We start from the raw sequence: 25,011 nt of genomic DNA on the forward strand, positions 1-25,011 counted from the left end.
TTAGGGCGCCCTGGCGCTGCTCTCCCTGTCCTTCTTGGCATGAGGGGCATGTGCTTTGCACTGCTGGCCACCAGAGGGAGCAGGGGCAGGGCATCCCAGTAGGTGCTGCCTTCCAGGGGCTGTTACTGCGTCCATTCAGGTGTCCATTTGGGCGGCTGTTACTCCAGAGGAACATTTAGGCTGAGACAAGCTCCCCACCACACACCACGAAAGGGTTCTAGGTTGAGACCTTCCACCTAAGTGCCCCCAGACTGAGACCTCAGAGGGAACCCCAGGTTGGGACTCTCTGAGGAGCCATTTGGTGGAGACATTCCACAGGGCTCCTACACTGGGGGGCTCCCCCATAGTGAGAGACCCTAGGAGGGACCCCTAGACTGAGACACCTCAGAAGGACCCCAGGCTGAGGCACTCTTGGAGAAACCCTCAGATTGAGAGACCCTCGGGGAGGGATCCCCAGATTGAGACCTCTCAGAGGAACTCTCAGAATGAGACACTCTTGGAAGGGCCCTTTCATTGAGACACTTACAGATGCCCCCTGTTGAGGCCAAAAGTACAGGGGAGCCCTAGAAGGAGACACAGGGAGGGGCACTGGGAGGTATGCTCTGATCTCATAGTTTAGGACAGGAGCCCAGGATCTTGGGCTCTGGGCCCCAACCCATCCTTGCTCTGACCCACACTGACTCCCCTGCCCTTCTCCCTTCCTCTTCCCATCAGGTGAGGAGGGCCACTTGGGTTGTGCTGAGTCCCGGAACTATCTACCATCCAGGCTCCCTGGGAAGTCATCCTGGGTACTGGATTGGGAAGGAGTTTGCTGTGCAGTCACTGGATTAGGGAAGGCATGGGGTTCTGAGGGAGGGAGGAGCAGGCAACCCAACCCGTTTGAGGAAGTCGTTTGTTTGCTGCCAGATAACCCATTTGGGCCTGAGACAACCCACATGTGCACGCTGAGCTGAGGGGAGCTGAAGGGAAGTCAGGACAGCCCTCAGTCTGGCCCCCTCTACCAGGCTGCCCTTCTCTGGCTCCTTCCTCCCCACCAAGGTCTCATTCATCTCTGCCATCAGGACTGGGGAAGGCTGGGGTCTGGGATCCCGGCAGGCTTGAGTGTCACTATCCAAATTGGCCCTGGTGGGAGGAGTGGGTGAAAGTGTGTGTGTGTGTGCATGCACGCACGCGCGTGCGAGACAAAGTACAGAGAGGCCCCTGGGGACCTCTCTCAATTCACATGTCCCTCATTTCCTCTGTGTCTGCCTTTATCAGACTCTGCTTCTCCTCCTTTCCAGGTATTGACTCAGAACCCTTCCACTTCCCTGCTCTACAGTTCCTTGAGGCCCTCCCACCTCCCAGGCTAGACCCCACAATGTTTCCCAGCCCTCCCTCTCTCCCTCCCCAACTCCTCTTCCCTCTCTCTCGCCACTCCACTCTGCCTGCTGTTCTGGCACCAGGGGCATCCCAGACCCGGCCCTCCTTGGTTCCCTCCTGTAGCAAGGGTGGGGGCGGGATCTCAGAGCTCTGGCGAATGGAAGGTGGGGCCCATACAGCTGGCTCACAGCCCAGGCAGCTGCAATAGCGGGGGTGGCTTAGGGATGAGGCCCAGCCCTTTGCCTCCCCTACCTTCCCCCAGGTATAAGAGCCGAGCTCAGGTGAGCTGGCTCCTCCCATCCTGTCTCAGCGGCTCCCAGCAGGTAAGGAGACGCAGGGCTTTTCACCCCAGGGGGCTGCCCCTGTCCAGGGGGCACACTTAGCTTGTCCTGCTCTAGTCTGCCAGGAGAATGGCTGGGGGACCAGGCCCTAGAGGCTGGTGTATGTGTAGGAACAGAGGTGGGGGGCTGGAGGAGGTGGAAGGAGTGAAGCTAAGGTGAGGCCCAAGGGATTCCCTCTAAATGGGTTGGCCTAGGGGCTGTGACCTTAGCTCCTGGAGCCTGGGCAGGGATAGGGCCTTGTGTGGAGTTGGCTCTGATCTCCTGGGTGAGGCACAGAATGTCTGGGGTGGAGCCAAAGGGGGTAGTTGAGAAATGCTGAGCTGTCCCCCCACCTTAGCCTCCCCACTCCTCTAAGCAGATCATGAGCCATCAGCTCCTCTGGGACAGGCTTTAGGACCACAAAACTCTCACCAAAGGACCAAGCACATCGGACACCATGGGACAGTGTCGGTCAGCCAACGCTGAGGTGGGCCCATTTATTCCTGGCCTTTCTGCATCTATACTCCTGTCTTTCACCCTGAGGGTCTATGTCCCTCCTTGACTTCAGCGCCCTCACCTTGGCCTTGCTCTGTACTCCAGACCCCGCGTGTGAGACCTGAGCCCCCTCTCTCGTGCCCACACAGGGTCATGCAGATGGAGCCCTCCCAGGAAGAGGATGCCTGGGCCACTTGCTGGGACCTGCCCTGCCTGGGGGCTGGGGAGTGGTGGAGAGGAAGCCTTGGCCAACTTGTGGCTCAGGGCAGAGGCCAGAGGGGGCGAAGGGGGCTGGATGCTGGGCTCTGGAGTGGGTGGGAGCCTGTGTGCCTTCCAGCTGTCTTCTGCCTTGTTGGCCTTGCTGGGCTCCTGGGGAAGCAGGGTGTTGTAGGGTGGGTGGCCTCTGTGACGTGGGTGATGTCTCCTGCCTTCAGGATGCTCAGGAATTCAGTGACGTGGAGAGAGCCATTGAGACGCTCATCAAGAACTTCCACCAGTACTCAGTGGAGGGTGGGAAGGAGACGCTGACGCCCTCTGAGCTACGGGACCTGGTCACCCAGCAGCTGCCCCACCTCATGCCGGTACTGAGGGAGTGGACCCTGCCCCAGGCAGTACCCTGACTCCTTACCAAAGTGCTCCAGACCCCACCCACTCTGCCAGGCCCCTGGCACTAGCCACTCCCAGCCCCTCCCCCTTGCCAGGGCCAGGTGGACTCGGGCCCTGCTTCCTGCCCCTGGGCAGGGTAGGGTGGGAAGATTGGAAGGTGCTGCCTCATGGAGCTGTGGTGTCTTGTCTTCCTTCCCTTAGAGCAACTGTGGGCTGGAAGAGAAAATTGCCAACTTGGGCAGCTGTAACGACTCTAAACTGGAGTTCGGGAGTTTCTGGGAACTGATTGGAGAAGCAGCCAAGAGCGTGAAGCTGGAGAGCCCCATCCAGGGGAGTTGAGAACCTTCCCCTGGAATCTGTGGGAGGATGTTGGGGAAAGGGGACCTTAGAGACTATGGCCTGGAAATAAAACTCCTCTCTCCAGCACCACCACACTGTTCTCCAGCCCGTACCTGTCTCACCTCTGCAAGGTTCAGATTCATAATGACCCTTCCTGGGGGTCTCTGTGTACTTCATCCCTGGGAGCTCCATGGAGCTAATGGGTCCAGGAGTCCCCACCAGAGGGAGGCTCAGGGGGTGGGTTGGAGCCAGGGGCGGATGTGGAGGGATGCTGGAGGGATAAGGATGGTGTGAGGGCCAAGTAACTTGATAGTAGGGGAAGGGCAGAAAGGAACTGGGCTATGGGAAATGATTGAAGGAGAGAGGTGGGAATAGGGCTGGATATTTGGTACTAAAAAGGGTCTCTATGAACCTACCCCTCCTAATCCCTTCTCCAACCCAAACTATAGCTGTCTGTTCAGTGCTGTCCCTTCTTGCCCCCAGTTCTGCCCAGCCTCCTGCCAAGACTCTGTCCCTGGGCTAGGATAGGGGAAGAGAGAGAGCAGGGTTGGGGAGAAGCTGAGGAGGGTGTGACTTTGGCAATGAGAGGAACAGCTGGGTGCTTGGGCATTTACAGAATGATGGTTGTTTTGTATCATTTGATTAATAAAAAAATGGAAAAAGTGAAAGATGCTGTCTTGATTGGACACACCCCTGGGGACCATGGGTCCATGGGGAGGGGGATTTGGGGTGAATGGCAGAGTAGTCAGGTGGCATGGGACATGTGAGGCTGCAGTGGTTGGCAGTGGAAATGAATGGGGACTCACTTTTCCCCATGGATTTGAGTTGAGGATGGTACCAGGCCCAAAAGGTGGGAGACCTGGACTTCTCTGAGGGACAGACTCCTCTTTGCCAGTGGGCTGGCCCTCTGACAGGAGAAGAGGGCACGTGTGCACACCTGGGGAAAAAGATATGAACCCAGGTGTGCTGGAGCCTTGCTGACTAGTAACAAGGGAAATGTGAGGCTGAGAAACAGGCTGACCAGCCTGGGTTTGAACCCAGCTCTGCCACTTATTATCTTTGGAACTTTGGGCATGCTCTCAGAGTAACAGTTTCCTCATCCGCAAGATGGGGATATTAATAGTACTTCCCTCACAAGATTATTAGGAGGATAATGTGAACATCATATAAAGTACTTAGCAGAGGGCCTGTCACCTAGTGAGAGCCCAGGGAGCTGAAGTCATCACGGTTGGAGTGGGAGAATGGGTCCCCTCCGGTTTCAGCTGCTCCCTCTGTATAGGGAGGTCAAACAAGGCAGTTTCCTTGGATATCTTGGGGAAGGGGTGGAGGGGCATGTCCAGAGGAATCCTCTGCTGCACGTGAGAGGCCCTAGTGATGGGTGTCAGGAGAGCTCCTGATGGGCTGAACTGGAGATGGAAGACCAGGGAGCCAGACTCTGGTCCCTGGTGTCTACCCTCTGACTTGAGCCCACAGAAATCAGGCATTACTCCTGAAATCCCAACAGCAGGGAAGTTTTTGTGGCCAGCCAGGCTGGCCTGGAATGCTAACTGAACTTGTCTGTCGGAGGCCCCTGAAACTGGGCTCCCAGTGACCCAGGTGAGAAGAGCCGGTGACAGTCCTTCCCTTCCTTCCCTTCCCTACCACCTTGTAGGTTCTGCTTAGGCTGTTCAGGGCTAGGAGGGTGGGATTGAGGGAGTTCCAGCTTCTACCACTCCCTCTGGGGTTGGGGTGGAGTGGTGTTAAAAAAGGTGTGTATCCCTTTAACAAGGGCCCAACCCCAGGGCCAAGTCAAGAGGGAGCTCAGTCACTACCTCCCCACCGAGACAGCTCAGCCAGGCAGGGCCTGGAGGGAGTGGGACAGATTCTGGGAGTGCAGCGGGGAGGAGTCCTGGCTGGGCTGAGCGGGGAGCTGCTTGGCAGTGCCAGAGTCCAGGCCCCAGAGCCCTGTTGGAGAGGAGGTGGACTGAGGAGGCAGGTGAGCACCCCAGACCCGTCCTGGGAGGTCTGGGGCTACTGGAGAGCCCCACAGGCTTGGGAGGCGAGGAGAAGGGGCAGGGAAGGGGGCCTGCCAGAGACTGGGCAGGAAGGTTTCGTTAATTGTTAACTTTCAAGGCCGGTATGGGAATGGAGAGTTCTGGTGGGATTGGGGGCTGGAGAGGCCATCAGAGGAGTGGATGGGGTGGTGAGACCCCCTCCCCAGCCCAGCTGCTGACTGGGCGCCTCTCCAGGGTTGCGGCCACGGGGCGGAATGTTTGGAAGCTTTGCCCACAGCTGCTCAGATCCTCCCCTAACAGAAAAAGGGCAAATGAGTGTTGGTGGGGGTTAGGGGGTGGTGAGACCCTGGACACAGGCCTCACCCGGGTCTGGGAGCTGTGTCCTGGGGGAGATGAGGGGGTCCAGGAGGAGCCAGGGAGGGCCCAGGGAGACCGAGAGACTGAGGAGAGGAGGCAGGTGCTGAGGTGGCCTTTCCCCACCTCAGGACTCAGGCAGGTCCCTGGCCGCAGGCCCCGTTGTGAGAACAGCTCTGGGAGCTGTTCCTTGGGAGGGACAATGGGAGCTGGGAGGAGCCTGGGTGAGGCCCCTGGGGATCCTGGGAGCACTGGGAGAGGGGCCTGGAACCCGGGCAGCTTCTCCTCCACCTCAGGACCCAGGCAGGTTCTGGCTTGACTTGCTTTGCTTGGTGGAGCCACCTGTACTCTAGGAGCACTCCCCTGCCGAGCCCTGTGGGGTGGGGGTGAGGGCAGGGGTGCCGGGAGAGGGAGCACTGGAGGTGCCGGTGAGCAAGGCTCAGCTTTTCCCCATGGACCACGTAAAGAGCTCTCTGGGTGTTGACGAGGCCAGGTGCAGCAGTGTCTGAGTGTGTCCACAACAAACTCTTCCAACTTCACTTGTCTGGAAAAATTTCAGAGGAGCAGGCTTTTTCCTGGGGCTACGTGCTCCAAAAGCGGAAGTGGGTGGAAGGTAGATGGGTCATCCAAGCAGAGGGGGTCAGGAGTGACAGAATTCCTTTCTCTGTGTGTATGCATATGCGAATTAGATGCAGTGAGTCCTGTAAGGGTGGGGAGGGGTGAGGCAGGGGCGCTTGTGTGAGATACTGGACTCTGGCACAGGGAAAAGAGCCTGAGAAAAGGGAGCAGAGAACTGCGCTGTTGAGGCTGGAGGGATGAATTTGAAACAACCTTGCAGACAGAGTAAAGTGTTAGCTGAACAGTTCAGATTGCACCTTCCTTGTGCATCGAAGGTGGTTGCCACAAAGGAGTGAATTAAGAAGGAAATGAACGAATGAGTGAGTAAGAGAGCGAGTGAGTGAATGAATGAGAGTGAGTAAATTAGCGAATGAATGAATAAGCAAATGAAAAATGAGTGAACCAATTCAAGATAGATGGAGGGGACACAGAGAATGCCAAATTTAGGCTTGAAAGTGGGCTAGGCTCTATAGAGGATGGTGACTAGGAGGCATAGGACTCCAGGGACCTAAGCCAACACTTGGAAACAATTTAAGACTCAAGAACTGTGTGCAGAGGCGGGGGCGGGGGGGAGTGGCCCACCTGGTGGCTTAGTGGTTACGTTTCCACGCTCCGCTTCGGCAGCCTGGGTTCATGGGTTGGGACCTCTGGCGAGCACCTACACCACTCATCAAGCCACGCTGTGGCAGCGACCCACATATAAAATAGAGGAAGATGGGCACAGATGTTAGCTCAAGGACAATCTTCCTCAAGCAAAAAAAAAAAAAAAAAGTGGAGGTGGGAAGAGAAGGTGAATTTTGGAGGGTGTGGTGGATGTTCAGAGCTCCATATTGAAGGGGACTGGGGAGTTGAAGGGATGGAGGGCGGTTAGGAGGCACTTGGAGGGGTGGGGCCCACAACCTGGGGTGGGAGGGTGGGGCTTGAGTGGCTGAGACCTGAGTGGCAAGGTGTCAGAGCTATTTGGGCTTTTAGAGGACTCAGCAAGCTGGGCTGAGGTGGGCGGAGTGGGGGTGGGGGCCTCTTGGTTGCTCACTGATGAATCAGCCAAGGAGAAGACAATGAGAACTTTGGGGAAGGGCTGGGGGCCCCAGGGAATAGGGCCCTTTGGAGCACAAGTTGTCCCTCATTCCCATTTTTTTGGAATGCTCCAAGGTACATGTCCACCTCCCCCCTCTCGAGATCAGGTCAGGATCTACCTGTGGCAAAGTCAATGCAGGATGTGTCTTCTGCCCTACCCTTCTGAGGCAGGGGCTGATGGCACAGCACACCCCAGCCCCATGCCTGGGGAGCCTCCAGCCTGGTTGGTGGGAGGCGGACGGGGCAGGCAGGAGGAGCAGGTGACTGTCCAATGGGTGGGGTAGCAGAGCCTGTCTCCTGGCCCCCAGGGGAGGGAGGAAGTAAGAGGTAACGACAACTGACTATCCCATTCTGATACCCTTCCTTCAGAAAACACTTATCCAGGTGGTTATTGCCAGTGTTGTCCATTTGACTAGAAGAAGGTAGGGGGCGGACTATTGGGGGGCCTGGGAACTAAAGCCCAGAGATGCTGAAGCTACCTCTCTGGGGTGACTGCATACCTGACAGCAGATGGCTGAACTGTCTTCTGGGTGCTCACCTGTGTCTTGCCGGGTAGGGGCTGGGGCATGGTATGGAGGAAGGGCAGGAAGAAGCTCCCTTGGTTACAGAAACAAGACTCCAAGAAGGCAGTTGGTGGGAGGGATGAGCAGGCCAGGGAGGAGAGGGGCAGAGGCACACTACCCCCAAAACTGATTTCTTTCTCTTTCCTCTCCCTGACTATTTCCCACAGGATTCCTCACTTAGGGAACAAAGTCTGGGATGGTTAAGGTTGGAGGTTCTCTGAACTCTGTCTCCACTCCCAAGGCTGGTTGGGAGTAGGCTTGGCACAATTCTTGCTGAAGTGGGTACTTCTTTCAGAATCCCCAGGAATGCTGGTCATGGCCCTGGGCTACTCCTCACTCAAGGGCAGCAGAGCAGACAGTTCATGGATTGCAAAATTATTTCCCTCCTCATTTGTGAATGTTAGAGTGTTTGTATGGAAGTCTTAACAAAGATATAAACATTGAACCACACAGTTACATAGTTAGTAAAGAGCATGGAAAAAGAATGTTTCCTGCAGTCCTGGTTCCTTACTTCATCCTTCTGGTCACAGACCAGAGTGGTCAGATGGACAAGACAGGGGAGAGAAGGGCAGGATTCCTGGTCAGAGACGCCCCAGCCTGACCCCTCTCTCTCCTTCCTGCATCCCAGCTTAGTCCCTCTGGGAACCACCCTTCCTTTAGAAAAAGCTTCATCAAAGAAAAATCTTAGAAGGATGGTCATGGGCTTTGGATACCTAGTATCAGGGCTGGAAGGAGGTGTAATATTTATAGAATGTCTACTTTGAGTGAGGAGTGGGCCTGGCAGTGTGGGAGAGGAGATGCAGAGATTCAAAGCAGGGAGGTTGTATACCCAGGATTTAAAAAAATGGTCCCAAAGTCTACAAGTTCTGTTGTTTGGTTCAGAAAACAGTGGCTGCATGTAAGAAACCCTGTCTTTGCGTCAAGGAATGTCTGGTGTCTGGGGAGACAAGATCCAGGAAGAGACTGGGGCCACACCAGTTTGTGGGCTCCAGCCAACACCGGCTGAGAGTCTGTGGGAGCAAGGGGAGGAGGGCACTGAGGCCAGGGGTCAGGACAGGCTTCCCGTGGGAGGCATGATTTGGATGGGCTTCAGCTAGGTGCAGAGGGCAAGGCATTGGGCACCAGAGGAGGAACAGCCACGAGGGGGATTAGAAAGCAGGTGGCAGGGGCAGGGGCTGCGGTGGGGCCTGGCAAAGCCGACCTCCCTTCCAAATTGGACTGTAGGATGCCCAGGCTCTGACGGTGGGTGTGTCCACCTTCCCCTGCCAGGACCCAATGGACAGGGCAGCTGCAGCTCATTCCTGGGCTTAGGGGCGGGAGGGGAGGCTCGGCTCATTTGTCCTGGTTCACTTGGGGGGGCTCTGGGCATGGGCGGCGACTCACAGAGTAGACCCGCCTGCTCCCTTCATATCCTGTTATTCAGTAGGCTGTATCCGCTCGGGGATGTGAGTGCCTTTTGTCCTGGGGCCAGGGGGTGACGTGTGTCGCCTCTGGCTGGCTGCGGCTCCATCTCCATCTGGGGCAGAACCAGGCCTGGCTCCCCCTTAGGTAATGGCATGGGGGGGGTCTTTGCGTCCTGCTGTATATTTCGGGTGGTTATGAGGGAGCACAGGCCAGCAGGGTGTGGCTGGGGGCCTGCACAAAATCTGACTCAATGGATCAGCACATTGTCCTTCCCCGGAGAGGGGCAGCCATAGCCTGAGACCCTGTACTCACTGTCTTGGAGCTTGGCTGAAGGGATTGGGGAGCGCCTAGGTCCCTACCTCTTGCTTTGTTGCCTGGGACTGGGGTCTCAGCCAATTGTGGGGCGGGGGACGATGGCTCCTGACACTTCAGCCCCCTTGGCTCATGCTAGCAGTTCCTAGCTGTGCTTGACCCCAGGGCAGGAGCCCTGGGTAGGCCAGGTGTGGAGAGGGCAGAGGGATGGGCACTGACTCTCCTCCTCTTCCCACGGGAGCCTCTTGCTCTCACTGGGGCTCTGACAAACCCAGTGCCTGGGGCTGGGGAAGGGCCTAAAGAACCTGTTGAGGCGGTTGAGCTGGAGAGCACCTGGATTAGAGGAGCCACATAGTTCTCATTCCAGGCCCACTCTGTAACCCCCGCTCCCTGCCTGCTGCCTCCTCCCGAGGACCAGCCAGCCTGGGGGGGCCAAGGGCCTAGGGTGAGGGGGCATGCAGGAGGAGGACAAGGGCAGGGAGATGGGAAGAGGTTTGGCCCGTGGAGTCTCTTCTCATCTCCTCCTTTCATGGTGCCCAGGCCCCACGAGGAGTGAGGCAGTGAGATGGCGGACAGCTACACAGAGCTGGAGAAGGCGGTCGTCGTCTTGGTGGAAAACTTCTACAAATACGTGTCTAAGCACAGCCTGGTCAAGAACAAGATCAGCAAGAGCAGCTTCCGGAAGATGCTTCAGAAAGAGCTCAACCATATGCTGACGGTGAGGTCCCCTCCACCCAAGGGCCTGGCCTTCCTCCAAGCCCCCGAAGCTCTTATCCTCTCAGGGTGTCCTTCACCACAGTGGCCTCTGTCCTTTCAGAGTTACCCGCCCAAAGCAGGGTCTCAACCCCACCCAGGTCTCTGTCCTCTTGTAGTGCCCAGGCCTGAGCCAGTGAGGGCTCTGTTCCCATTTTCCAAGGGTAGCAGCTGCCCAGGCCAGATCCTGGGACTCTGCCTAGGGTTCAGCCCCTGTGGGGCTGCCACTCTCAGCGTTGCTGATCCAGGTTCCTCCCCAGGACACAGGAAACCGAAAAGCTGCTGACAAGCTCATCCAGAACCTGGACGCCAACCACGATGGGCGCATCAGCTTTGATGAGTACTGGACCTTGATAGGTGGCATCACTGGCCCCATTGCCAACCTTATCCGCCAGCAGGAGCAGCAGAGCAGCAGCTAGAGGACCCCTCCCTCCGTCCCCTCATGGCATTGCCCTGATGCCTGGCCCCAGATGTTCTTCCCAGGCCCGCTCCTCAGCCTCCTGCCCACCCAGTCCCCTGTCCTCACTTCTCCCTCCAGACCTTCTCCCGACCCTTGATGAACAGGGAAGGGGGGATGTCAGGGCCCCTTTGTGAGTGTTTCAGTCTGAGGGTGCCTCCCTGAGGGTCTCAGTCCTTGGAGCCAGCAGGCCTGGGAGGCCCCTCTGTGAGATCTCAATGCTGTTTGGGGACCCCAAGAGTTTCCTCGTCTGCTCGGTCCATCTATTCTTCCGACGTCTGATGTTCCTGCCTGATTCTGAGTCTCTCCTGACCTCTGGAGGTCAGCTTGCTGCTGGAGGTCTCCTTGCTCCTGGCTGCAGCAGCAGAGACCTCTCCCCTTCTCCTCAGCCCCTCTGCTGGGTGGAGAAGACTTCCAGGGTCTCCTCTCTAGCTGCCTCTGGGTCTGGGAATAGCTAAGCAGGGTTGAGCACCCTCCCTCCTACTCAGCCACTGAATTGATGGCAATAAAGGCTGGATTTAAAGTTTGTATCCCCCTCACCTAGTCCCTTTGTGATGCTCATTAAAACCTTTCCACTACTTGGAACCTTCTCATGCCTTGGTGATCTTTGCCTGGGCCCCCAGGTAAGAGGGAATCTCACTGAGAAACCCCAAGGGTGGAGCAAAAAAGAAGCCAGAACTCCTAGATCCCAAAATGTGCTGTCAGCCCTGAGGCAGCGGCAACTTTCCTCCGGCTCCGTGAAGGGCCAAAGGCCACATGTCCCTGTCTCTGGGCCCTCATAGCCCAGACTCAGACTCATATTCAACGTCCAGGCACACGGTGTGTCCCATTTAGTCCTCACTACAATTCCATGAAAGAGAGGCCGCCACCCTGTCTTGAGTCAGAGTAGCGCTGAGACCTTGAATCCTCATCAACAGATTACTCTAATACCCAGGGAAGTTTGTGGGGTGGGAAAGGAGGGGTGCAAGAAAAGATGCGTGTGGGAGACCAGAGTGGAATTGGGCGGGGGGGTGGGGGAAGGAAACCACAACTTGTAGCTGCTGGATGGAACGATGTCAGCTTCTTTGTTTCTCCCTTACTCTTGCCCTGAGGGGGCCCCTGCCATGGAGAGACCCTGCCCTGTGGCAAGGCAGAGAAACATGCAGGAAGTCCAGCCTGCGGGGCTCTGGGTCAGTGGGTTTCAACCTGGGGTGGTATACCCCAAAGTTTAAAATTTTTCCTTTTTTTTTTTTGTGAGGAAGACCAGCCCTGAGCTAACATCAGATGCCAATCCTCCTCTTTTTTGCTGAGGAAGACTGGCCCTGGGTTAACATCCGTGCCCATCTTCCTCTACTTTATATGGGACGCAGCCACAGCATGGCTTCACAAGCAATGCCTTGGTATGCGCCCAGGATCCGAACTGGTGACCTCCGGGCTGCGGCAGCGGAGTGCGTGCACTTAACTGCTTGTGCCACTGGCCGGCCCCAACATTTTTCTAAAGATGCATATATGGAATCCACTTACAGATCCTCAACCTTCTAAAACTGACCCGCTTCAGAACAGACCTGCAGTCCAGGTAGCACGCTCGTCTCCCACCTCTCCTTCACAGCATCCCTTCCCCAGTTAAAAATGGAAGCCTTACCCTTTCCCTGTCCCCGGGCTTGCTCTGCTTTCCCAACTGAATGGCGAGGAAGAACTCGTTCACATTTTTTTAAGGAGGGATGTCTTGACATATATATTTTATTGTGGTAAAAAACACATAACATATGGGCTGGCCCCATGGCTTAGCGGTTAAGTGTGCGCGCTCCGCTGCTGACTGCCCGGGTTCGGATCCCAGGCGCGCACCAAGGCACCACTTCTCCGCCCATGCTGAGGCCGAGTCCCACACGCAGCAGCTGGAAGGATGTGCAACTATGGCATACAACTATCTACTGGGGCTTAGGGGGAAAAATAAATTAAAAAAAAAAAAACAAAAAAAAACACATAACATAAATGTACGCTCAACAAATTTTAAGTGTACATTAAGTATTGTTAACTATATGCACATTGTACAGCAGATCTCTAGAAGTTTTTCATCTTGCATGATGGAAACTCTGTACCCCTTGAACAACAACTCCTCATTTCCCCCTCCCTTCAACCCCTGGCAACTACCATCTTACTTTCTGTTTCTATGAGTTTGACTACTTTAGATACCTCACATAAGTGGAATCACACAGTATTTGTCTTTTTGTGATTGGCTTATATCACTTAGCATAATGTCCTCGAGGTTCATCCATGTTGTCCCATATGACAGGATTTCCTTCTTTTTTTTTTTATGAAATATTTTTTTAATTGATGTTTTAATAGTTTATAACATTGTGAAATTTTGGGTTGTACATTGGGGAGACATGTATATGTCTCCCTTCACCCCTTGTGCCCACCCCCTACCACCATTGCCCCTGGTAACCTTTTCTCTGTCCATGTGTTAGTTTGTATTCCACATATGAGTGAGATCATACAGTGTTTGCCTTCTCTTTCTGGCTTACTTCACTTAACATAATATCCTCCAGGTCCATCCATGTTGTTGCAAATGGGACGATTTTGTCTTTTTTTGTGGCTGAGTGGTATTCCATTGTATATATATATACCACATCTTCTTGATCCAATCATCAGTCGAGGGACACAGGTTGCTTCCACTTCTTGGCTATAGTGAATAATGCTGCAATGAACATAGGGGTGCATAAGCCTCTTTGGATTGTTGATTTCGGGTTCGTTGGGTAGATTCCCAGTAATGGGATAGCTGGATCATAGGGTATTTCTATTTTTAATTCTTTGAGGAATCTCCATACCATTTTCCATAGAGGCTGCACCAGTTTGCATTCCCACCAGCTGCGTATGAGGGTTCCTGTTTCTCCATATCCTCCCCAACATTTGTTGTTTTTTGTCTTGGTGATTATAGCCATTCTCACGGGCATGAGGTGATATCTTAGTGTTGTTTTGATTTGCATTTCCCTGATGATTAGTGATGTTGAACATCTTTTCATGTGCCTATTGGCCATCTGTATATCTTCTTTGGAGAAGTGTCTGTTCATTTCCTCTGCCCATTTTTTGATCGGGTTGTTTGTTTTTTTGTTGTTCAGTTGTGTGAGTTCTTTATATATTATGGAGGTTAACCCCTTGTCAGATATATGTTTTGCAAATATTTTCTTCCAGCTGGTGGGAGGATTTCCCTCTTTTTAAAGGCTGAATAATATCCCATATTATCAGTAATATTTATTGACTTTAAGTGTCTTAGCAGTAACATTTGACCAGAACAGTTTGCTTTACATAAAATATTATATCATCAAGCACATCATATGCCCCTTTCTTAGAGGCACATTAGCCTGAAAAGCCTCTGAAAAATTAAATGTGCATTTAAAAGTATTATAATTCCCTCTTAAGATACCTTTTCTTCTGTTTCATTTTTTTAAAAAAATTATTTTATTGAGGTCATATTGTCTTATAACGTGTAAATTTCAGGTGTACATTATTATATTCCAGTTTCTGTATAGACTGCATTGTGTTCACCACCAGTAGTCTAGTTTTTATCTGTCACCATAGACATGTGCCCCTTTACCCCTTCCACCCTCCCCCCATTCCCTTCCCCTCTGGTAACCACTAATTTGTTCTCCTTATCTGCGTGTTTGTTTATCTTCCACATATGAATGAAATCATATGGTATTTGTCTTTCTCTGTCTGACTTATTTCACTTAGCATGGTACCCTCAAGGTCCATCCATGTTGTTGCAGATGGCACAGATTTTGTCTTTATGGCTGAGTAGTATTCCATTGTATATATATATATACCACATCTTCTTTATCCATTCATCTGTTGATAGGCACTTGGGTTGCTTCCACGTCTTGGCTATCGTATACCACATTTTCTTTATCATTCATCTGTTGATGGACATTTAGGTGGCTTCTACATCTTGGCTATCATGAAAAATGCTGCAACAAACATGGGAGTGCCAATATCTCTTCAAGACCTTGTTTTCAATTTTTTTGGATATGTACTTGGAAGTGGAATTGCTGGATCCTGTGGTGGCTCTATTTTTAAAATTTTGAGGAAACTCCATACTGTTTTCCATAGTGTTTGCACCATTTTATATTCCCACCAACAAGGCACAAGTGTTCCAATTTCTCCACATTCTTGCCAACACTTATTATTTTTTGTTTTTTTGGTAGTGGCCATCCTAATGAGTGTGAGATGGTATCTTGTGGTTTTGATTTGCATTTCCCTGATGATTAGTGATATTGAGCATCTTTTCATCTACTTGTTGATCATTTGTATATCTGCTTTGGAGAAATGTCTATTCAAGTCTTTTGCCCATTTTTTAACTGAGTTATTTGTGTTTTTGTTGTTGCTGTTATTGAGCTGCAGGAGTTCTTTATATGTATTCTGGATATTAACCCCTTATCTGATATATATTTTCTCCCATTCTGTAGGTTGCCTTTTCACTCTGTTGATTGTTTCCTTTGCTCTGCAGAAGTTTTTAGGTTTGATGTAGTCTCATTTGTCTATTTTTGCTTTTGTTACCTGCTTTTGGTCTCATATCCAAGAAATCATTGCCCATTACAATGTCACGGAGATTTCCCCTTATGTTCTCTTCTAGGAGTTTTATAGTTTCAGGTCTTATGTTTAGGTTTTTAATCCATTTTGAGTTAATTTTTGTATATGGTAAGGTAAGGGTCCAAATTCATTCTTTTGCACATGGATATCCAGTTTTCCCAACACCATTTGTTGAAGAGACTATTCTTTCCCTATTGTGTAGTCTTGGCACCCTTGTTGAAAATCATTTGGCCATATATGTGAGGGTTTATTTCTGGGCTCTCTATTCTTTCCATTGGTCTACACGTCTGTCTTTATTCCAGTTCCATACTGCTTTGATTACTGTAGTTTTGTAATATGTTTTGAAATCAGGAAGTGTGAGGCCTCCAGCTTTGTTCTTTCTCAAGATTGTTTTGGCTAGTTGGGGTCCTTTGAGATTCCATATGAATTTTAGGATAGTTTTTTCTATTTCTGCAAAAGTCTCCATTGGGATTTTGATAGAGATTGCATTTAATCTATAGATCACTTTGGGTAGAATGGACATTTTAACAATATTACAGCTTCTAATCCATAAACACTGGATGTCTTTCTGTTTATTTGTGTCTTCTTTAATTTCTTTCAGCAATCTTTTGTAGTTTTCAGTGTACAAGTCTTTTGCCTCCTTGGTTAAGGTAATTCCTAAGTATATTATTCTTTTTGATGCTGCTGTGAGTGAGATTGTTTTCTTAATTTCCTTTTTGGATTGTTCATTGTTAGCATTTCTATAAACACAACTGAATTTGGAATCCTGATTTTGTATCCTGCACTTTGCTGAATTTGTTTATTAGTTCTAACAGTTTCTTTGTGGAATCTTAGGGTTTTGTACATATAAGATCATGTGATCTGGGAACGGAGAGTTTTACTTCTTCCTTTCCCATTTGGATGCCTTTTCTTTCTTTTCATTGCCTAATTGCTTTGGCTAGGACTTCCAGTACTATGTTGAATAGAAATGGTGAGAGTGGGCATCCTTGCCTTATTACTGATCTTAGAGAAAAAGTTTTCAGTTTTTCACTGTTGACTATGATGTTAGCTGTGGATTTTTCATATATGACCTTTATTATGTTGAGGTAGTTTCCTTCTATTCTTAGTTTGTTGAGTGTTTTTATCATGAAAGAGTATTGAATTTTGTTAAATATTTTTTTTTCTGCATCAGTTGAGACAATCAAGAGTTTTTTTCCCTTCATTCTGTTAATGTGGTGTACTATATTTATTAATTTTTGTATGTTGAACTATCCTTGCAACCCAGGGATAAATCCCACTTGGTCATGGCATATAACCCTTTTAATGTGCTGTTGAATTCAGGTTGCTAGTATTTTGTTGAGGATTACTGCATCAATATTCATCAGGGATATTGGTATGTAGCTTTCTTTTCTTGTAGTGTCTTTGTCTGGCTTTGGTATCAGAGTAATGTTGGCCTTATAAAATGAGTTTGAAAGTATTCTTTTCTCTTCAACTTTTTGGAGGAGTTTGAGAAGGAATGGCATTAATTTTCTTTAAATGTTTAGTAGAATTCTCCAGTGAAGCCATCTGGTCTTGCGTGTATCTTTGTTGGGAGGTTTTTGATTACCTGGTTCAATTTCCTTACTAGTTATAGGTCAGTTCAGATTTTCTAATTCTTCATGAATCAGTCTTGGTATGTTGTATGTTTCTGGGAATTTATTCATTTCTTCTAGGTTATCTAATTTGTTGGCATATGATTGTTCACAGCAGTGTCTTATGATCCTTTGTATTTCCGTGGCATCAGTTGTAATGTCTCCTCTTTCATTTCTTTTCTTTTTTTTTTTTAAATGTTATTTAAATTTTATTTATTTATTTATTTTTCCCCCAAAGCCCCAGTAGATAGTTGTATGTCATAGCAGCACATCCTTCTAGTTGCTGTATGTGGGACGTGGCCTCAGCATGGCCGGAGAAGCGGTGCGTCGGTGCGCTCCTGAGATCTGAATCCCGGCCGCCAGCAGCAGAGCACGCGCACTTAACCGCTAAGCCGCGGGGCTGGCCCTCCTCTTTCATTTCTGATTTTAGAAATTTGAGTCCTTTCTTTTTTCTTAGTTAATATAAATAAGGATTTGTTAATTCTGTTGACCTTTTAAATTCTTAGTTTTGATGATTTTTTCTATTGTTTTAATTCTTATTTAATTTATTTCTGCTCTAATATTTATTATCTCCTTCCTTCTGCTAACTTTGGGTTTAGTTTGTTCTTCTTTTTCTAGTTCCTTGAGGAGTAAATTTAGGTTAAGATTCTTTCTTCTTCTTTTTATTATATATATTTTTAGAGCAGTTTAAGGTTCACAGCAAAATTGAGGGGAAGGTACAAAGATTTTTCCACATACTCCCTGCCCCTACACGTGCATAGTCTCCTTTTTATAAACATCTCCCACCAGAGGTACATGTGTTACAACTGATGAACCTACATTGACACATCATAGTCACCCAAAGTCCATAGTTTACATTACAGTTATCTCTTGCTATTGTACATTCTATGGGTTTGGACTAACGTGTAATGACATGTATCCATCATTATAATATGATACAGGGTATTTTCACTGCCCTAAAAATTCTCTTTCTTCTTTTTTAACGTAGTTATTGTAGCTCTACACTTCCCTCTTGGTACTGCTTTTGCTGCAACCCATAGATTTGGTATGTTGTGTTTTTGTTTTCATTTGTTTTGAGATATTTTCTAATTCCCCTTGTGATTTCTTCTTTGACCCATTGGTTGTTCAAGAGTGTGCTGTTTAGGGCCAGCCCAGTGGCCTAGTGGTTAAGTTTGCCACACTCTGCTTCAGCAGCCCGGGTTCAGTTCCTGAGAGTGGACCTACACCACTCATCAGTGGTCATGCTGTGGCATTGGTGGCCCACATACAAAATGGAGGAAGAGTGGCAACAGATGTTAGCTCAGGGTGACTCTTCCTCAGCAAAAAAGAGGAAGATTGACAACAGATGTTAGCTCAGAGCAAATCTTCCTCAGCAAAAAAAAAATAAAAAAAAAATAAAAAAAAGAGTGTGTTGTTTAATTCCACATATTTATGAATTTTCCAGTTTTCCTACTGCTATTGATTTCTAGTTTCATTCCATTGTGATTGGAAAAGACACTTGGTATGATTCCAATCTTCTCAAATTTGTTAAGACTCATATATATACATATTTTTTAAATGATTGATGGAGGGTATGAAAACTTTGTGATGTTTAGAGTACATCAAACACACATTTAATTCGGGTCGTAATGGTTTTATTTAAAAATGTCACCTGGAGGGTATTATGTTAAGCGAAATAAGGCAGAAAGAGAAAGACAAACACAGCATGATTTCACTCATAAGTGGAAGATAAACTAACACACGGACAGAGAGAACTGTTTGGTGGTTACCAGAGGTAAGGGGGATAGGGGGGTGGGCACAAGGGGTGAAGGGATGCATTTATATGGTGACTGACGAACAATAATGGACAACAAAAATTTCACAATAAAGAAAAAAAAGTCACTATATCTAAAACATTTCAGAAATTATACCCTTTGCAAGGATTTAAATTTATGACGAAAAATCTTATCTGTCAATTTAAAATACATGCAAGGCAGTACATAGCTTTTTTCAAAATTCCTTTAGGAAGCAAAGAAGCAAACCCTATGAAGACAGACCATTGCTTTAGAGAGCCAGGGTCACCGGGGGTGTAGGGTAGGAGCCACCTGGGAAAGCTTCAGAGGAAAGATGAGCTGAACTAGAAAGGAAGCAGGAGAGGGGCAGACCTAGGGGGGAGGAAAAGGGGCAAAGAGCCTCTGGGAGAATGGAGCAGGGATGACAGTCAGGTGCCAAGGCCTTGACATGGTGGTTCCTGGAAGCTCAAGGTGTGGGGGATGCCATGAGAAATCCAGACAATTCAGAATGGAGCTGCCCTTCCTGCCTCCTCTCTCCCAATGACGGGCTCCTCAGTCATTTTCCACTCTCCACACTGTGCCTGTTCCCTCTTGCCCCACTCTGCATTCCCATCCCTCTTTCCAAAGGGAGAGGAAAACTGGAGAGAGAGGGAAATGTTATCTTCCTATCAGAGATCAGAGAGAGCCTCTCCTAGGAGGGATCAGGGGGGAGGTGGGGGTCAGGTGGGTCAACCCCAGCCCTATTCCCCAGCACCCTGCTCCTTTTTCTTTGAGAGAAGGGGCTATGCTCCCTTCACTGCCCCTGGTATGTGTCTGGAGACCAGCACTTCTACCCCTCCAAGACTCTAGAACAGCTGGTGGGAAAGAGCAGGTGTGTGACCCCAGATAGAGGCCTGTTTCTTGGGTGTCTAAGCTTAGGCCTAGAGCCCTGAGGAGGACGCTGAGCTTCCGCGGAGGTCAGAGAAACTTAACGACAGTCAGGGCTTGGGCTTCAGGGCTGCAGCCAGAGAAGCCCCAGAGGGGCAAAAGCAGCCACTGCAGGGTCAGGCAGCTCAGCCAGAGGTCTCCCTGGGGAGTGTTGGGGCCAGAGAAGGATAGGCCTTTCTCCCTTTCCCAGGGTCCAGGAACCAGACAGTCTGAGCAGTGCTTGAGCAGAACGGGGGAGAGGGGCCAGACACAGGTTCCTGAGGGGTCCCATAATGGGGCCGAGAAGGGTCCCTCTGTGTGAGGTCTCACACTGGCCTGGGCTAGTGCCTAAATCACTTGGGCCTGAGGTGGTGGGTGCTCAATAAATTGTGCCCATCAACCCCACTGGTAGCCAGACTTGTCATTCTACAAGGTGAGAACTTGGCTGGTCTCGTCACATTAGGGTAAGGCACCTAAAACCACCTGTGTCAGCTTTTGTACTTCCTGTGCATTTGGTTTTTCTTTACATTTAGATTCCTAGTAAAGTTCTTTTTGAAAAATTAAACAATCCTTTCTGCTTCTCCAATGTGAAAAGTTTTAAAAAACACTTTCTCATCCAAGGCTCACTTGGTTCTCTGACAACCCTGTGAGATAGGAATCAGGATCCACATTTTACAGAAAAAGATATCAAGGCTCAGAGAGGTGATGTAACTTAGCCAAGGACACACTGCTGGTGACCAGCAGACCTGTGACTCAGACTCCTTCTTTTACTAACTCTGTGTGGACTTCCCAAAAGGCAGAGGCTCTTGTTTGTGTCTTGGTCCCAATAACTATGGAGGGCCAACAGTGCCCCCTTAAGGGCCCTATATGGTGGCTGTGGTTGCTTCTGCTACAGACCATTCATTCATTCATTCATTCATCCATTCATTCAGAATATAGTACCTTGTATGTACCAGACACAGTAGATGCTGCAACAAAAAGAGTAGGAACAGATATTTTCCTGATTTTACGAGGCTTTCAGTTTAGAGTGGAAGACAGCAAATAACCACATGATCACACAAACAGGTGGATAATTACAAACTGAGGTAATTTCTGAAGCATCACATTGTAGTAATTTTTAACAAAGAAGCCTGACAGCCTGGGAGTGGGAAGTATCCTTGTAGAAGCAACGCTTGAGCTGAGATCTCCAAGATAAGCAGAAGTTGTCTAGGCAAAGGGTGGAGGTGAGAGTGGAATTGAGGGAGAGAGGGCTTCCCAGAAAGAGGGACCATCGTATGCAAAGGCCCTGTGGCAGAAGGAACATGATGAGTTTAAGTTACTGAGGGAAAGTGAGTGTGGCTAAAGCCTAAGAGCAAGGTGGAGAGAGATACAAGGCAAGGCTGGAGTGGTGGGCAGGACCTTGAGGGGCATGTTAAGGATTGGTAGCCACTAAATGATTTTTTTCAGCATTGTGAGTATGTGTATGTGTGCACTTGTGTGTGTGCCATGATCAGATTTGCATTTTGAAAAAAGCGCACTTATTCTGCAATATGGAAAAGATTAAGAGAGAGAGGCAGAGCAGATGCAGGGAGACCATTGAGGAGGTAATTTTCAACAAATAATAGCAAATACTAGCTAATTTTTACAGAGTACTTATTCTGTACCAGGTGCTGGTCTGTATTTTGCATGTATGAACTCCCTAATCCCTGAAACCCAATGAAGTAAGTACTTCATTATCTCCATTTTGCAGATGAGGAAACCAAGGCACAGAGAAGTTACATAACTTGCTGGAGATCCTAGAACTGATAAGTGGTGGAACCCAGGCAGCCTGATTTCAGAGCTGCTGCTCTTAACTACAGCAGTCCCCTGAACCAGGATGGTGACAGTGGAGACATTCATCCAGTCAACATGTACATACTTAGTGCTCACTCTGTGCCAGGCACTGTTCTGTCTCTGCCCTCATGGAGCCTACAGTCCACTCAGGTGGAGATACATGATCAGCAAACAAGGAAATCATATGGTGTATAAAGAAAAATAAAGCAGAGAAGAGCGGGGCTGGCCTGGTGGTGTAGCGGTTCAGTTTGCGCATTCTGCTTTGGCGGCCTGGGGTTCGCCGGTTCGGATCCTGGGTGTGGACATACTCATGGCTCACCAAGCAATGCTGAGGCAGCATCCCATATAAAAGAACTAGAAGGACCTACAACTAGGATATACAACTATGTGCTGGGGCTTTGGGGAGGAAAAAGAAAAAGAGGAAGATTGGCAACAGATGTTATCTCAGGGCATCTTCCTCAAAAAAAAAAACAAACCCCAGAGAAGAGGAACAGTGAGTTCTGGGAGTGGGATGGTAGGGAGATGTAAGAAGGGAATAGATTTTTGAGAGACTTAAGGGGTAAAAAAAAGGCCTTGATGGACTGGATATGATGGGCCCGGCAGGGGGAAGGTGTCCAGATGACCCCTGTATTTCTGTTTTGTGCAACCAGATGGATGGTGGTGCTGTCATTGACACAGGGAACACTGGAAAGGGCCCAGATTTTTTGGTGGTAGGAATGTGGATACTGTAAGTTTAGTTTTAGACATTCTTTTGAGATAGTCATGTGGTAATGTCGAAGAAGAAGTCGGATATACACATCTAGAGTTCAGAGGAGAGGGCTGGACTGGCAGTTTGGGAATCAGAAACATATAGATGGAAACATAGGCACTGGGCATGGTTGAGCTTGCCAAGGGATAGAGCATGGAGTGAGAAGAGAAGAGGTTCTGTCTAAAAAGCATCTCCAATTCTGACACCAATTTCAATTCTGATGTATGGGTTTTTCCCCCATACCAAGCTGAGTGTCCTTCAATTCAACTCAATTCTGACTCTATCTACCTGGAGATAACATCAGATCCCACCCACAGGTTAAGGGCTCAGTCCTACCAGACTGTCCTCTCGACTCCAACTTCAGATGTCAATCGCAAGTCCAGGTTGTAACCTGTGCTTCTGATGGACTGGCTATAAACCAGAGGTTCCCATGACCCACTTTTTGAGTTAAATTAATTTGCTAGAGTGGCTCACAGAACTCCGAGAAACATTTTCCTTACTTGATTATCAGATATTATAGAAGGATATATCTCAGGAACAGCCAGATGGAAGAGTTGCACAGGGCAAGGTATGTGGGAAGGGGTGTGGAGCTTCCATGCCCTCTCAAGGCTCGCCACTCTCCCAAATCCCCACATATTCACCAACCTGGAAGCTCTCGGAACACTGTACTTTTTTGTTTTTTATGGAGGCTTCATTACACAGGCATGATTGATTAAGTCATTGGCCATTGTAGATTGATTCAACCTCTAGCCCCTCTCCTCTCCCTAGAGGTCAGGGGAGTGAGACTGAAAGTTCTAACCCTCTAATCATATACATGGTTGGTTCCTGTGGCAATCAGCTTCCGTCCATAGGCACTTTCCAAAAGTCACCTCATTAATGTGACCTCAGGTATGGTTGAAAGAATTTGTTATGAATATCAAGACACCTTTATTGCTCTTATCACTTAGGAAATTCCAAGGATTTTAGGAGCTCTATGCCAGAAATGGGCCAATACCAAATGTATATTTCTTATGACAAATCACAATATCACAGCATCTCAAGCTTCATATGTCCAAATGCACACCCCTGACCTCCTCCCTCTGCCCTCAACCTGCCCCTCCCGTGCTCTCTCATCTAGTTCATTGGCAACTCCATTCTCCTGGCTTCTCAAGAGGGAAACCTGAAGCCATCTTTGGTTCCTTTCTATGTTTCACATCCCACATATGGTCAGCAAATCCTACCAGTTCCACCTTCTAAATGCATCCAGAAGCAATTGCTTCTCTCTATTTCCACTGCTACCACATTGGCCTGAGTCATGGTCATCTCTCACTTGGACTTTTGCAATAGTTTTCTAATTATTTCCCAGCTTCTCCTCTTGTCCCTTTATAGGGACTATATACTACGTTCTTATCTTATGTACTCATACAGCAACGAAAGTGATTCTTTGAAAATGTAAATCAGGTCATGTCCCTCTGCTCAAAATCTCCCAGTGGCTCCCCATTTCCCTCAGAGTGAAAGCCAAAATCCTTCCAATGGCTCCAAGTCCCCTGTTAGTGCTCTGACCTGCCCCCCACACCTCTCCGTCCCTCACTCCTCCCTCGCCATCCCGGCCTCTTTGAAGGGCACTTCCACACATGCTCTCTCCTGCAGCCCTCTTCCCCAGATAGTCACCTGGCCCCTCCCTCACCTATTTCAGGTCTTTGCTTGAATGTTGTTCTCGGTGGAACCTTCCTTGATCACTTTACTTACAATTGAACCTCCCCGCAGGCTCATGCACGCTACCTCTGTCCTGCTTTATTTTTCTATGTAGCATTTATATTATATTATATATTATATAATATATAATATTATTATATGATATAATATTATAATTATATATGATATATATAATTATATATGATATAATATTATAATTATATATGATATATATAATTATATATGATATCATATATAATATATTATATATTATATCAAATACTATGTGTTTTTTAATTGTTTTTCCTCACTACAATGTAAGCTCCATTGTCGGTCTTGTTCTCTGTAGTGTCCCCAGTGTCTTGCACATAGTAAGCGCTCAATATTTGTTGAAGAAATGAACTTCCACATGGATATCTCACAGTATCTGAAACTGACCAGGTCCAAAAACGACCTCTTGTTTTTTCCCTCCGTTATCAAACCAAAGGGGGTCTACTTCTTGGCGAGTTGAAATCAAAGCCTTCTTCAGAAGTAATTGTCACACAAAGTAAGATTTGTTTGCAGCAAATAAGGAGCCCACGGGGAATTATTTCCCAAGCTGTGGGTCCTGAGCAAGGGACAGCAGGGCCTTTTATTTCAGGTGGGGAAGGAATACTCAAAAGGAAGAGGTGGGTATTCGCTTGCGCAGGCACAGTTGGAAGACATGCTTCCACACACATCTTGTGTTATGGTAGCAAGGCCTAAACTCCTCCTGGGGCAGAGATCTTAACATTGAAATGAAGCAAACGTAATCTCTTGGGTGCTTCTCGGCCCATCTGCACAGGCATTGCTGTTGCAGTGGGGTTTGGACGGGTTAAGGGCGGTTGGTGATCGCATCTCCTAACAAAACTAAGAAAACAGTTCGGAGAAACAGTTAAGTGCTTCTGCAACCTCCTTTGAGTTACGTGGGAGCAATTACTCGATGACACATCCAAATCCACATCCCCACCCCCTATATTAGTGGTGTTATCATCTACTCAGTTGTTCAAGTCAAATCCAGAAGTCTTGGGTTCTTCCTTATCCCTTGTTCCCCATATCCAATTAATCATCAAGTTCTATTCGTTCTACCTTAAAAATAAATTTCAAATCTTTCCACTTCTTTCCCCCTCTAATGCTCCTCCCATTATTTCAAATCCACCACCATCTCCCCACACTGTAAGAGGCAGTCTTCTGTTTTCCACAAGTCCTGCTTCAATCTGTTCTTTGAAATAACTGCCAAGATCATCTTTTCTG

At 48.7% G+C, this 25,011-nt stretch overlaps 2 protein-coding genes across 4 annotated transcripts; both read left to right on the forward strand.

Moving 5' to 3' along the window:
* Positions 1–1,658: 1,658 nt before the first annotated feature.
* On the forward strand, positions 1,659–3,787 carry S100A14 (S100 calcium binding protein A14). The gene is made up of 4 exons (XM_004436060.3): positions 1,659–1,682; positions 2,059–2,166; positions 2,609–2,755; positions 2,982–3,787. The coding sequence occupies exons 2-4, from the start codon at positions 2,137–2,139 to the stop codon at positions 3,117–3,119; spliced, it is 315 nt and encodes a 104-aa protein (XP_004436117.1). The 5' UTR covers positions 1,659–1,682; positions 2,059–2,136; the 3' UTR covers positions 3,120–3,787.
* Positions 3,788–4,940: 1,153 nt separating this feature from the next.
* On the forward strand, positions 4,941–11,240 carry S100A16 (S100 calcium binding protein A16). Of its 3 annotated transcripts, none has more exons than XM_014791876.2 (3): positions 4,941–5,094; positions 9,982–10,159; positions 10,455–11,240. In XM_014791876.2, the coding sequence occupies exons 2-3, from the start codon at positions 10,007–10,009 to the stop codon at positions 10,611–10,613; spliced, it is 312 nt and encodes a 103-aa protein (XP_014647362.1). In that variant the 5' UTR covers positions 4,941–5,094; positions 9,982–10,006; the 3' UTR covers positions 10,614–11,240. The 3 variants fall into 3 exon arrangements, with proteins under 3 accessions (XP_014647362.1, XP_087299159.1, XP_014647363.1); XM_087443033.1 differs by lacking the exon at positions 4,941–5,094 and adding an exon at positions 6,308–6,405; XM_014791877.2 differs by lacking the exon at positions 4,941–5,094 and adding an exon at positions 9,163–9,273.
* Positions 11,241–25,011: the final 13,771 nt, after the last annotated feature.

Source organism: Ceratotherium simum, chromosome 2 (assembly GCF_057802395.1).
Source record: "Ceratotherium simum simum isolate JZ-2026a chromosome 2, ASM5780239v1, whole genome shotgun sequence".
Lineage (NCBI taxonomy): Eukaryota > Metazoa > Chordata > Mammalia > Perissodactyla > Rhinocerotidae > Ceratotherium > Ceratotherium simum.

Excerpts from the sequence above, each read along its gene's own strand:
- S100A14 (XM_004436060.3), top strand. The coding sequence starts at position 2,137 with ATGGGACAGTGTCGGTCAGCCAACGCTGAG. Across the intron at positions 2,167-2,608 it reads GTCGGTCAGCCAACGCTGAG|GATGCTCAGGAATTCAGTGA; the intron begins GTGGGCCCATTT and ends TCCTGCCTTCAG. Across the intron at positions 2,756-2,981 it reads AGCTGCCCCACCTCATGCCG|AGCAACTGTGGGCTGGAAGA; the intron begins GTACTGAGGGAG and ends TCCTTCCCTTAG.
- S100A16 (XM_014791876.2), top strand. The coding sequence starts at position 10,007 with ATGGCGGACAGCTACACAGAGCTGGAGAAGGCGGTCGTCGTCTTGGTG. Across the intron at positions 10,160-10,454 it reads AGCTCAACCATATGCTGACG|GACACAGGAAACCGAAAAGC; the intron begins GTGAGGTCCCCT and ends GTTCCTCCCCAG.